The 13,219-nt window shown below is 40.2% G+C and overlaps 1 protein-coding gene and 1 long non-coding RNA gene across 4 annotated transcripts; one reads left to right on the forward strand and one right to left on the reverse strand.

Moving 5' to 3' along the window:
* Window positions 1-82: 82 nt before the first annotated feature.
* LOC144066060 (uncharacterized) lies at window positions 83-10,908 on the reverse strand. 3 transcript variants are annotated; one of them, XR_013297385.1, is made up of 4 exons: window positions 10,550-10,908; window positions 7,289-7,393; window positions 2,733-2,918; window positions 83-684 (listed from the first exon to the last, which is right to left on the reverse strand). It is a non-coding gene; the product is annotated as an uncharacterized LOC144066060 (long non-coding RNA). The 3 variants fall into 3 exon arrangements; XR_013297387.1 differs by lacking the exon at window positions 10,550-10,908 and adding an exon at window positions 9,972-9,994; XR_013297386.1 differs by lacking the exon at window positions 10,550-10,908 and adding an exon at window positions 8,179-8,362.
* On the forward strand, window positions 8,527-12,614 carry foxf1 (forkhead box F1). The gene is made up of 2 exons (XM_077589296.1): window positions 8,527-9,802; window positions 10,454-12,614. Exons 1-2 carry the CDS (start codon window positions 8,737-8,739, stop codon window positions 10,615-10,617), a joined length of 1,230 nt encoding a protein of 409 aa, XP_077445422.1. The 5' UTR covers window positions 8,527-8,736; the 3' UTR covers window positions 10,618-12,614.
* Window positions 12,615-13,219: the final 605 nt, after the last annotated feature.

The raw sequence follows: 13,219 nt of genomic DNA on the forward strand, positions 1-13,219 counted from the left end.
TAATAATGACACATATTCAAATAACTATTGACCATTGAATGATTGAACCAATATTATTCGTTTGAAGCTAAACTGGAGCAGCAGTAATATTTTGAATTTAGTTTTCTTTTACTATATACAGTGACACCTCCAATATTTTCTTGCAAGATGATGCAAAAACAAACAGAAATAACACATTGTCCACTTAACATTTTTAATCTCCAACAATTGTATGTCCTGGTAACTTGTATTTCTAGGAAATAGGAAAAAGATTTTGCCTCGCGGTATCCTTAAGAAGAAAACAAGCCCATTCATTTTGCCTGCTTAATTTGCCATTTTAATAGAGTTTACAGCGGTTTGGTAGAGATCAGGAGAAGAAAATCCTGTAAAATCCAGTTCTGGACGAGGCACACCTTCACGGCGCTTAGGGGGCCGCAGCTATTCTCTCTTCTAGCTCGCCACTTGTAGCAGACCGTGGCTGATTTCCTTCCTTGCGTGACTCCAGAGTGTAAACACACGGCCGGAGTGACTCATCACTATTTCGTATTTCCATGCTCTGATATAAACACACGGATGGGTCAGGGGTCATTTAGGGGTAATGAGCGAGCGTGGGCGGGTCTAGCGTGTCTCCGTGGAAGACATCTTCCATTCTCCCCAGAATTCACAGCTTCCTTTGGCCAAAGCCACAGGCCTGCCCACTCCAGTCTAGAGGAAGCAGAAAAAGAAACACAGTTAGAAATGGAGAAAGAAAGAAGAGCTGAAATCCAAGTGACAGATTAGCTTCTTTTGCCGTGCAGCACGGAAAGAATGCCAATGTGATGCATTGCTGTTCACGTTTCATAATGGAGGAAAGACGTGTTAAAAGTGCGAGGCTCGGATGCAAGCAGGACAGGATGTGGCTAAGTTCAATCGCGTGGCGAGAATTAGTTTCTTTCATTCTTAAACTGATTTATAAGCCATGGAAAGTGTGTTTATGTGCAGCTGCCAGCTTGTCTTTGGAGAAGAATGACATCGCGAATTACAGAAAAATAACATAAAAATGGATTTCTAAATTAAGTCTCTTCGGGCTAACGTTGCCGCAGGCTGGCGTAGCAGTACGTGAGGGATTGACACTTCCTGCCAGGGCCCAAATGTGAAAAATGGGCCAAATACAGCGCAACATCAATCACTTGGCACTCCACCGCTTCCCCAGCGCTATTGTTATAAAGCAGGAAATAGGCCAGTAGCAGGTGGAAATAAAAGTACTCTAACAACTACATCATTGGGACAAAGATTATTCCCAGGATGAGCCCAACATTTACACAACTGCACACATTAGCATACAAATAAATGCAGTTTTCCATGTTTGACAGATACAATGGTGCTTGGACTAACAACTTTTAATATGGTCGGAAATTTAAAACACAGAATTGAATCATTTTAGGTACATTTTTTGCTCCCATTCATTGGACATTGTGCTATCCTCCTGGTGTGCACGTCTTGACCACCAGGAGGCAGTAAGAACAACAGACATAAACCATGAAATGCTTCCAAGTAAAGGACATTGCTAGTTTTTGATATATATAAAAACAATAGCTTGTGGGTACTGTTATATTGTACTGCATGTGTACATGTGTTGAAACTCTGGTGTTTTTATTGTGTTAGCATTAAGCAAGAAGACATTTGCGTGAAATTAACTTGGTTGTATGTTTAGTTTAATGGTAAATTTCAATTGGCAGTAGCAAAAAAAAACAGCTTTAACCCAATTTTTTAAAGAATATTTAACTTCTGCTGCTTTTAGTCTATGTTGGTTCAATTTGCAACCAGGTACGACTTGTGTGTAAAATATTTGCTCACAAGGCAAAGCAGACACCACTGCCAAATGGAATTAAATATAAAAAAGGGTATCAGGAAAGAAAATGAACTGTATTAATTCTCTTTCCATGATTTCTTCCAATTCAAAGGTTATGTCGCCTCACACTTTGACGAGGAGGCCAAAACTATTGGCATGCCCCTATAATGACTTCTGGTGCTGTGAAAATGAAATTAGTGAGGGTTTTTTTAGTGTGTCACTCCATTTTACATCATGTTCTTGATCTTTCTCCCATTGACAGGTTTTCATTGGACACAAAGCTGCCACATGTTTTAATTGCAGCCTCTCTCTGCCTTCTTTCCGTCCTCAACTCTCTTCATGTGGGATGGAAGGCCTAGACCTGGCAGGGTGGCTGTCACACAATGCCCACGCCTGTGATGCTTCGCTGGGACCCCCCTCCACTCAGGAAATGCTTTCGGCCTTTTTCCCACCCTCGTGCTCCACTGTGGAGAGCCGGGCATTACCCTCCGAATCCAGTTACCGTCCCAAAACATTCCTGACTGATTCTGACCGCTGCCTTCCCACAGACAGCGAAGACGTACCCTCATTTCAAAGGGGCTAAAGTATCAAGTTAGACGCTACCAAAGCTCCCCGTGGTACAAACGGCACGACAGGAAGCTAGAGCGGCCCCCCTCCTCCGTGTTTGTTTCATTCCTGCTTTATTATTAAGTGGCTTGAATTGGCGGCCGGATTGAAAATACCCAACTCAGGTTGCCGAGATGATAACTCCAATTGTAGGGGACTGTTTGGCAATTCTTGATTGCTTTTTCCGAATCAGCTTACCACAGGAAAAAAACGGCTTAAGAAATAGAAAAAAAAAACAAGTAAGTTAACGCTGAAGATTTTGTAAACGCATGCTTAGGAGCCCACCGCCATCGGGGTGGTATGGCGGTCAACTGACCTGCATTGGCGGCTATGAAACATCTGCTCGGGCCCTCGCCGCTGTGGTTTATGTCTCATCTTCTATTATTGACGGCTCATCAGAAGCATTGTGCCGGGTTTGGCTGCATGGGAGGTGTGCATAGCCGCAGGGTGGAGTGCCATTAACTGGCTCCCATGCGTGGTGTGGGACAGGAGAAGATATTGCCTGGAAGAAAAGCAAGCAGAGGAGACATGATGCAAAGGCATAATTTTTCTTTCTTTTTTTCCAATGGTTAAATTAACCTTTTCAGGGACAGTGGACAGCTATCCATAAGTTGGCACTTAAGATATTTAACCTTTTATAGAGCAGGTGACTGTCATTGTTTTTATTTTTTTTAATATTACAATTATTATAGTTTTTTTTTCATTTGATAATCAATATTATATTTTTCTGCAATTGGCTGGCAACCAATTCAGGGTTTCTCTCGTCTACTGCTCACAGAGATCCAGCTCCCCCGAGACTCTTGTGAGGATAAGCAGTATGGAAAATGAATGGATGAATAGTGTATTTTTCCTCATTTCTACTAGTATCAAATACAGTGTTAATAAAAACAAAGTTAATTCAATTAAAACACTCTAAATTTGTTTTTTCACAGTATCGGTATTTTATAGAAACTCATTGCATGCCATTTATGGCGATAGACGTACATTTGATTTATACCATGAAGACTAGCTTTGAATGCTGAAAATGAGTGTGGGAAAGTGCATTAAAGAGTTACAATAATAAAACCTTACAGGATTTATTGGGTCACCTGACTTTGAAAATTGTAATCTTATTTATAGACCATCAACTAGGCTCACATCCTCGACAAAGAACAATTTATTCATCAAATCAATGTGTGTTATTTAGAGTCTAGTTTGTATTATATGCTATAGTGACAAGAATATATCAAAGTCACAGTAGAGGATGGAAATTTCGAATTTGGGTTGAGAATTGTTAATTCTCCTGACATGTACAGAATGTAATACATTTGGTTTAATACATCAAATATTTAAAAACAGATTTGAAGCGGATGTTAAGAATAAATTACTATAGTACGATACAAAACAAAACTAATTCACCAAAACATCTTTCTCTCACTCTCTTAAAAAGATCAGATAATCATATACTACAATATACATATACAAACACAAACAAGGATAAAAACACCATCATGGTTAGAGATTAAAAAAGATACACATAATTTGTAGGTCTGGTATTCTCTATTTTGTTACATTTTATTAACAGAAGCGTTCGTTTTTTAATATTTTCACAAGTTTAAAAGCACTATAGAACAGTGTGTTGGTCTGAAAAGCATACAGAACACAAATATCAGTATAAAACGATACAATTCATTGAGTTACCTACAAAGTTAACTGATTTTTTAAATTCATAAACGCCTTTAGTCAGGTTAACTTTGTGTGAACATAAATTATCCTATTTTTGTATTATAAGAGTTAAATAAATATTTTGGTTTTAACATCAATTTGCATAGAAAAAGAGATGCCCAATTTTGCAATGATCTAAGAGCTTATTATTGTTGAAAATTTGAACCTCATTTGGACACTGAACATTTCTGCTGCACCAAATCCTACATTCTGTCTTTCAATGTCAAATAACATAGAAGCGTGAGGACACAGAATAAATAATCAATTTGATTCTTTTTGTTGTGGACTAATTTGACATGGATTAAGTCAAACATATTTGCCCTTGTATCCAAATAGAAAAGTAATTTGACGCTGTAATTGATGTTGATACATTTATTTTAAGCTTGTTTTTTTAAACATGTTTTGGAAGCTCTTCTATTTAAAATCTAGCATGCTTGTTCTTTTTCAAACCTGAATTGATGTGTTGATTGTTTTTGCATTGTGTTAATTTTGTTTTGTGAGAAATAAAAAATAAAAAAACACCATTTTTTTTCAGTTTAGAACACTTAACCTTATTGGTTAATTTGATGTCATTTAAATATGATGGATTGTGGAATGTGCAGCAATATCTTAAAAAGCATGTTGCAATTAAATAAAACTTTGAACAATAAATAGTGTGAATTGTGTGTGTCCTATAAGTGCAAAAGCAGTGCAATACCAACACTAATAAGAATATACAGTGCAAAATGACAAAAAAACTGATAATATGTATGGCTCAAACAATTGGAGTTCATTATTTTTTAGGGAAAGGTAATATTAATAATTGAAGAATTTGAAAACGATACACTATGCAATGAAGTGCATTTACAGAATATGATCAAGTAACTTATCTCACACGTCATCTGATTGTCTGGTGCAAATCACAAAATTGCTCATAGAATATTGCCAATTGCATGGATTAATTAAACTGTAATAAAATAGTTTTTAAAATGTTACCCAAACATCATAAAACGTGACATAAAGAACTACAATAACACTTGTGATGTTCTTTTTGTGGTTGTGTTTTATCCCCACAGTATTGAATTATGGATCTAATAGTAGATACAGTATATCTGAAGTTATGACCTTGAACTGTTTTTGGTTTCATGGCCTCTTACAGTGCTTAACGTCCTCTGAATAAGAAGCGTATACTTTTTTTGTTAGCTGTGGCCATGAAAAGAAAGAGCAAGCGTGCAAAGCTCAGTCTTTATAGTACAACAACTGCATGGTTAGAGGCCATCAAACACACTTGGCGTTCACAAAGAGACCCAAAAAGCGCGCAATCAGCGGTCTGCGAGACAGCCCGTCCTTTCTCGTTCACATAAACAGCACTTAAAGGAAAATATACATGGCCACCTACAGCGCAGGGAAAGTGATGAGGGCTCCACATCACACTGCTTTCAATTAAAGCGACAATGAACTGCAGGCGACATTGGCTCGTCCAAAATACATTGAGAAATGAGCCCCCGCATTCAAAAATGTCTTCCAAAATTCTTCATCCTTTGAAAATGGGGAATGTTTTTGGTTTGTTTCACTTTACCATGTTGGGATTTGGAATTTCTAGAATGGAAAAAAATGTCCCTTATATTGAAACAACACAAAATGTACATTTGGCATCCGAGCTTGGTTGGATTTTTGTCTCATACGCCCCCAAAATTCACATTTCTGTTACATCAAGTTTAAAATGCTGCAAGGGCTTTTTCACGTATGACTGAACAATATTTTTTGTAAAGGTACAGTCACTGTCAAATATTTAATATACCCACTTTTCTAATGTTATTCTTATTAATATCTTTCTAAAATAGTTGACGTTATGCTTTCAAGTTGCCTCCTTCTACAACGTGTTCTCAGACTACAAACAAGAGTATATTTTCATTTTTTGTTTATTATATTAAATATTTCTTCCATGTCACTTTTTCCATATTATCCTTGACACTTTGCTGAACTGTTTTTAAAACCTATTTGATTTTGTTGTAACTAAAGCATTAAAGTATTTTTAGTGTTTGTGTTTATCAACTGACTAAGGAAAATGAACATTTCTATTTATAGGAGCAAAGGACTCCTGCAAATTTAAGACCAATCAAAAAATTTGAATTAAAGGCCTTTTATAAAGCGACAGTGTCGGAGTGTGTTTCTTGGGCACTTAATGAGCACAGAAGAAAACACATTAAGTATTTTGGGAGTGGGTTCTATATTGGGTTCATTGTAGCAAATAAGGTATAGATGACTGTCCGGAAGGCCTGTCAGGACTGTGCACTCTGCGGTCTACCTCCACCTAAGTGGCCCTGCTTTCCTGGCTATGCAGAGCTGTCCAATATTTCACGCTGCTTGGGACGTCATGGAAGAATGGGAGAAAAAAAGAACACAATCTGCCGGCGACACCATTTCACAAGCATTTCCTTTACGCTGCTAACATCGAATAAACCAAGAGTGCAATAAATGTATTCATATGAAAGCGACGTTTGTGACAGCTGATCATACATTTACAGATTTGCAAAGGTAATCATACTATTTTTATCGCAATTATTTGGCAGCAGTCCTTAAAGTAGCTATAGCATCAATTTGCTATTGTATTTTGGGATTCCATTGAGAGGATACGGTGGAATTAAGTCAGTGGGGCGGACTCCATGGGTGGTCCATTTGCTGATAAAATGAGTATCCCACCCCCCACCTTTTATGAATTTTTAAGCAATGTCACCGTACTTGTCGGTTGGAATAATATGAACCTTCACTTATCCATGTCCACTTCTCATTAAGCACCTATGTCACCTTCCAATATGACAATAATTTTGGATCAAAATGCCACTTGACTGCTGCCGAATGTAAGCAAAAAGGCACCATTCTTTGAAATGGAAACAAAACACAAAGATGAGTTGGGGGGGGGGTGATTTTAAGTATTGGGAGAGGGAAATTTGAGCTCGGTGTGAGGTGGAAAGGTTGCACTGCAGTTATGGAGCTCTCCGGGGAACAATAAGCAAGCTACTGTCAACAGTTTGAGCTTATAAACTGATCAGCTTTCAGTGTGATTTGCATGCACTGCTGCAAAAAAAATGTCAGTGAAGAATTCCAACTTTTTAACAGATCAAATGAGAATGACCATTTGGCAAAGGACAGTGAAAAGCAGTTTAAAGTGATGCAAATGTAACTTACTTGAACTTGTCTGGAAGCTAAGTCCGTCCATCCGTGGTCTCGCGGCCGCACTTGTGCGCTCAGAGCACGGCAGAGCGCCCACTTCACTCCCTGGGTGACTCCTTTCTGCGTAAATATTATGACTTTTACAAACAATATTCTGCTGAATGCAAAACAGGCCGTGTCTTCTATGAGCGGGGCACATCACAATGACTATTAAGATGATCGAACTGGGCTTTTTGTAGATTTTTTCCCCCTTATTTTAAGAAGTGAACATGTTTACATTTTGCTGTGTAAACATCCTGCCCACTCGCCTGTTTACAGAAATGTGGAGGGTGGGCATTAAATAGAGATTATGTTTTAAAAAGAACAAAAAAATATAGATTGGCTGTGCATTAACATGAAAAATTGAGCCAAGCTCGATAAACTAATTTTATTTATTAGCTGTCAATGAGGGCACGAGACGTCCACTCCATTTTAACTGAGAGGGTTGGCAATGATGTTGAAAAGGCAAAAGGGATTGGACGTCTACTGCCGTCAATGACATTAAAAGCATTAAAAGATGAGAATTCACAACCGTTTTTCCAGTTTAAACTTTATATACATACAATGATAATTATGGGAAATATATATATATATATATATATATATATATATATATATATATATATATATATATATATAAATATATATATATATATATATATATATATATATATATATATATATATATATATATATATATTTATTTCCCATAATTATCATTGTTTAACTTGTTGCCTATAAATGACAACGATAGACATCCAATTCATATAAAAATTATTACCTATTATGAGATCAAGCCAAATTTTAAAATATATTTGCACGGTATGATATCTTTGTTTTTTTTAATAACAAAAACAGTCACTTACCTAATCAGGGTTAATTGCATTACTATAATAGTCTTGAATTGAGATCAACATTTTAAAAAGAAAGGGTGAGAGCCAATATTAATGTAGAAATTCACGAAAGCGTTGAAATTAATGTTCGTCTAATTAAAGTACAGAAGTGATTAAATATTGACGATACGGGGACATTTCAGAACGAAAGGAAAGTTAAAAAAAAAAAGTGCGTGAGTGAGTGAGTGCACCCAGATGTGCGTGCTTCCAGCCCACCATTGGAGTAGGAGGGGGAACTGGGCGGGACCCCCCAGCCTTTTTCGGCCGGCCAAGACATGCAGCTTCCAACTCGTGATGGCAACAGATAAGTAAAAAAAGTCAGCAGGACAACACACAGCAAGTCAAGTGGACATCGGCTCCTGTTCTACTGGTGATCCCACTGCGGAAAAGCTGAGGAACGACAAAGTGCTCCCGGAGAAACAAGCCGTCCTAAAAACCCGGAGAAGACAGCCGTCCTAAAAAAAAACTTCCCTTTATGCCTGTGATCCGCTCTCGAAGGTGAGGAAGCTGGAATACATCGAAACCTAACTCATGACGGCAGAGGTCCAGCAGCCCCCAGCGCAGACTCCTGCCCAGAGCAGCCCCATGTCTGCTCCGGACAAGACCGCTGTGATGGACCCGTCGTCCTCGTCATCGTCGTCCTCGTCGTCCACGGCCAAAGCCAAGAAGAGCAACGCGGGGATCCGCCGACCGGAGAAGCCCCCTTACTCCTACATCGCCCTCATCGTCATGGCCATCCAGAGCTCGCCCACCAAGCGGCTGACCCTCAGCGAGATCTACCAGTTCCTGCAGAGCCGCTTCCCCTTCTTCCGGGGCTCGTACCAGGGCTGGAAGAACTCGGTGCGCCACAATTTGTCCCTCAACGAGTGCTTCATCAAGCTACCCAAGGGCCTGGGACGCCCCGGTAAGGGCCACTACTGGACCATCGACCCGGCCAGCGAGTTCATGTTCGAGGAGGGTTCCTTCAGGAGGCGACCGCGAGGCTTCCGCCGCAAGTGCCAGGCGCTCAAGCCCATGTACAGCATGATGAACGGCTTGGGCTTCAACCACATCCCAGAGTCGTATAACTTCCAAGGGGGCGGCATCGGCGGCGGCATCGGTGGCGGCGGCGGCGGAGGCATCGGCGGCGGCGGCGGCGGGGGATGCATCGGCGGTGGCGGAGGCATCGGCCTCTCGTGTCCGCCCAACGGCTTGTCCCTGGACAGCGGCATAGGAATGATGAACGGACACATGGACGCCATGGCTCTGTCCGGCCACTCCATGACGCACTTGTCGGCCAACGGCGGAGGCCACCCGTACATGGGCAGCTGCGCTGGCTCCGCCGCCGAGGGGGGGTATCCCCACCACGACAGCTCCGCCTCGCCTCTGCTCACCAGCGGCGGCGTGATGGAGCCGCACCCGGTCTACTCTAGCCCGGCGTCGGCGTGGGCTCCGGCTCCGGCCTCGGCCTCGCTCAACAACGGAGTTTCTTACATCAAACAGCAGCCCCTCTCGCCGTGTAACCCGGGGGCCAACACGCTGCAACCCAGCCTACCCACGCACTCCTTGGAGCAATCTTACCTGCACCAGAACGGCCACACGGCCACGGATTTACAAGGTGAGCCCCACACACACACCCCACACACCCCACACACCCCACACACCCCCGGTTTCGAATAATACCGCGGTGAGAACAATAACACGCGAAGCAGATGGAGTGGAAAAATGAAAACAAAGAGCAGCCGCGTAATTATTAGTTTTGGGCCGCGATGGAGCGCTGGACTGACCTTATGCCAAGCGAGGGCCTCGGGGGGAGAGGATGGGTGGGTTTGGGCATTTCAGTGGAGCAAAAACGCGTGGAAAAAAATACGAGGAGAACATTTCAATCTGTGAGACCTGAAGTCAAAATGAAGGTTATTTTGGAAACTCATAAACTCTAACTGAATTCATAAAGAGCATTTTTCATTGGGAATACGCCTCACATTACCCCCAAAAACATGCGTAAATTCAAATTATTGTTTTTAGGATTTGTGTATGCTATTTTTTAATTCTTTAGCTGCCTCATTTGAATAATTGAAACACACTCTTTCGTCGGTCAGTAGCAATGAAAACACGATTAATTTGCCTGCCCTCCAAATTAAAACTAATCCAATGTCTATCGCCGTCAATGGCTGGCAATTCTTGATAGTATATTTTGTGTATTCCTGGGTTTAATGCAAATGAAAAAAATTTATCCGAGCATAAACGTGGTTTTTTTAATTCTTTTTAGGCATCCCCCGGTACCATTCGCAGTCCCCGAGTATGTGCGACCGGAAGGAGTTCGTCTTCTCCTTCAACGCCATGACGTCGTCGGCCATGCACTCACCGAGCAGCAGCGCCTACTACCACCACCAGCAGGTCTCCTACCAGGACATCAAACCGTGCGTCATGTGAAGGTTCGATTCCGCTGAGGAGAAGGAGCAGGAAAAGGAAAAGAAAACCACTGAGGGGGGTACGAAGAAAGGCCTCTCTCCAAAACACAAGCCGGACTACTTTTTTTCCCCTCCCCTCTTCCGAGCGAGCGTCTGTAGTGGTTGGTGATCATAATAATAATATATAATAATACAAACTTTTACGTGTCGTCATCACGGAGCAGCGAAGGGGAGAGTCTGCTGACCTTTGGTACCAAGTTCTGCAGCACGGATGACTACAATTTCTCACTTTTCGTCATTTTTTTCCTAAGTCATCCTTGTAAAAAGCAAAAAAAAAAAAGCACACTATTTTTTGTGTTGTCGTTTTTTTGGCATATTATACACTTTTTTGGACTTTTGGCGACATGAATTGTGGACATTGTATTTTTAGGTGTCCATTTAGGCTGTATAAATATAATTAAGGCACTTTTTGAATAGCCTATAAGCGCAACTTTTTTTTATTTATTCTGAAGGCCTGCGTATTTGTAATTTCAGGCGAATTGGCCAAGGACGTAAAAATACTTTATTGGCAATATTTGTCAGAACGCTTATTGTTTGTTTTAAAATGAAAATGAGGATATATTATAAGCACCGTTTCTGTCTGTCGTTAGGATAAGTAGGCCATTTATTAATGCCAGCACTGTATACTGTTCTATATTGTTGGAGAATTTAGCGAGGGTCATCTTTATTAAAATCTGAAAGAAATAAAATATTTGTTGAGCTGTTGACACATAAATTCTCAAAATGGATACATTTAAACATGGAACCGATCTGATATCATTTTCACACAATATGAATAAATGTTTTCTTTATCTAGCATATATATGAATTAAATTAGTGTTAAACGCCTTTTGAACGTGAGGAATACGTTTGAAAACACGTTTATATTTAAAAAAAAAAAAAGCATTGGAGCATGAACTACAATTATTGAGAAAGTTGAAAAGAAAGAATAAGAAATAGTTCCAAATTCCAAAAACAAATTATGTCGTGTTGAATTGAATTGTGTAGAAGCTTTAAATAGTGAAATACAAATACTATGATTGTTCAAATGTAAAAAAAAAAAGGACAATCTCTGAAAGATTTCGATTAAAACAAGTTTTCAATAGTTTTTGACGTTGCATACAGTGTAAAATTTCTAATATGTTTAGCAAAAATGAAAACAAATTTCGATATTATTGCATTATCTCACATATCTCATTCTATTTATAAGCAGGTGTACAGAATGATGGGACAAAAAAGAGTTGACTCTAAAAGAAACGTCTTTTGGCATATTTGTTTTTATATATATAAAGAGAATTGAAGCATTTAAAGTGGGGGGAAAAACGTTCAACCTATTGGCGATAATATCCAATCCCTTTCGACTGGGAAAACGATCGCTAGGCAAATTGGATTGGACGTCCGTTGCCGTCAATGGCAATGAAACACGTTTACTCCCTTATCATTCCAGTTAAAATGCCATGGATGTCCATACTGCCGGTGAATGAGCAAAGAAAATGTCAGGTGTCAGCCAACATGGACAGAAGATGAATAGAATATGTTATCGTGCTTTCTTTGCTTTGCACTCGAGTAAAATGCAATGCATTTTAGCACCATACATGTGTAGACTCACAGAGAACATATGGCAGAGCAGCAATGGAATCTCCCAATTGAACTGATGACATTGATTTAGGTGTGGCAAGGAAAAGGGGGCGAGATGACTAACCACAGCTGCTCCCCTGACCGGCATGCCAGCTCCACAAAAAGGCCGAAGAAGGCTCCCGCTGGCTGGTTGCCTGGCTGGATGGAGACTGACTGACATGGCTTGTTGAACTGAGAACATTTTGTACACAAACAGCAAGTTGCTCAAGTGTGTGCCAAAACAGGAAAGTGCCTTCGTGGTGTTGTTTAAAAGATAAAATAACTCACCTGAAGCCATCTGCCACAAATTCTTCAAAATAGCAATACTATTAGGTCACTTTGGAAAATGTTGGCCTAATTGAATATTGCATGAGCTCAGGTTAATTACAATAGAGAAATATGATATTGTACCATGTTCAATAAATGTTAATGACACAAACGACGGCCTTTGAGGGAATCTGTAAAATCCAATATTAAAAGGAGATAGTATAATAATTAAAATACATAAGGAGCTGCAAATTTGAGAGATAAGAATAACTCGGATATTTTATTGTAAATTATACATGTCAAATAATAATAATGTATCACAATATATGATACTTCTTTCCTAGTCTTAACTCAAACCAATAATATTCCCTAAGGAAATGGTTAGCAGGTCAGTCTCGCAGTTCCAGGCTCGAGGGTTTGATCCCAGGTTGGCCCGTACTGTGTAGAGTTTGCATGGTCTTCTCGGGCTTGCGTGGGTTTTCTCCGGGGACATCTCAAAACATGCAGGGTAGGCTGGTTGAACATTCTGAATTGCCCCTAGCTATGATTGGTTGTCTGTCTCCTTGTGCCCTGCAATTGGCTGGCCACCGATTCCAGGTATCCCTAGCCTGGTGCCCGTAGTTAGCTGGGATAGACTCCAGCACCCCCACGAATGAATGAATGTAAGGTAAAATTTTAGAATACATTAAGAAAACGAAGTT

The sequence above is a fragment of the Stigmatopora argus genome, chromosome 2, assembly GCF_051989625.1.
Source record: "Stigmatopora argus isolate UIUO_Sarg chromosome 2, RoL_Sarg_1.0, whole genome shotgun sequence".
In the NCBI taxonomy this organism is placed as follows: Eukaryota; Metazoa; Chordata; class Actinopteri; order Syngnathiformes; family Syngnathidae; genus Stigmatopora; species Stigmatopora argus.

Coding starts and splice junctions, on each gene's coding strand:
- foxf1 (XM_077589296.1), top strand. CDS start 8,737: ATGACGGCAGAGGTCCAGCAGCCCCCAGCGCAGACTCCTGCCCAGAGC. Junction 9,803..10,453: donor CACGGCCACGGATTTACAAG/GTGAGCCCCACA, acceptor AATTCTTTTTAG/GCATCCCCCGGTACCATTCG.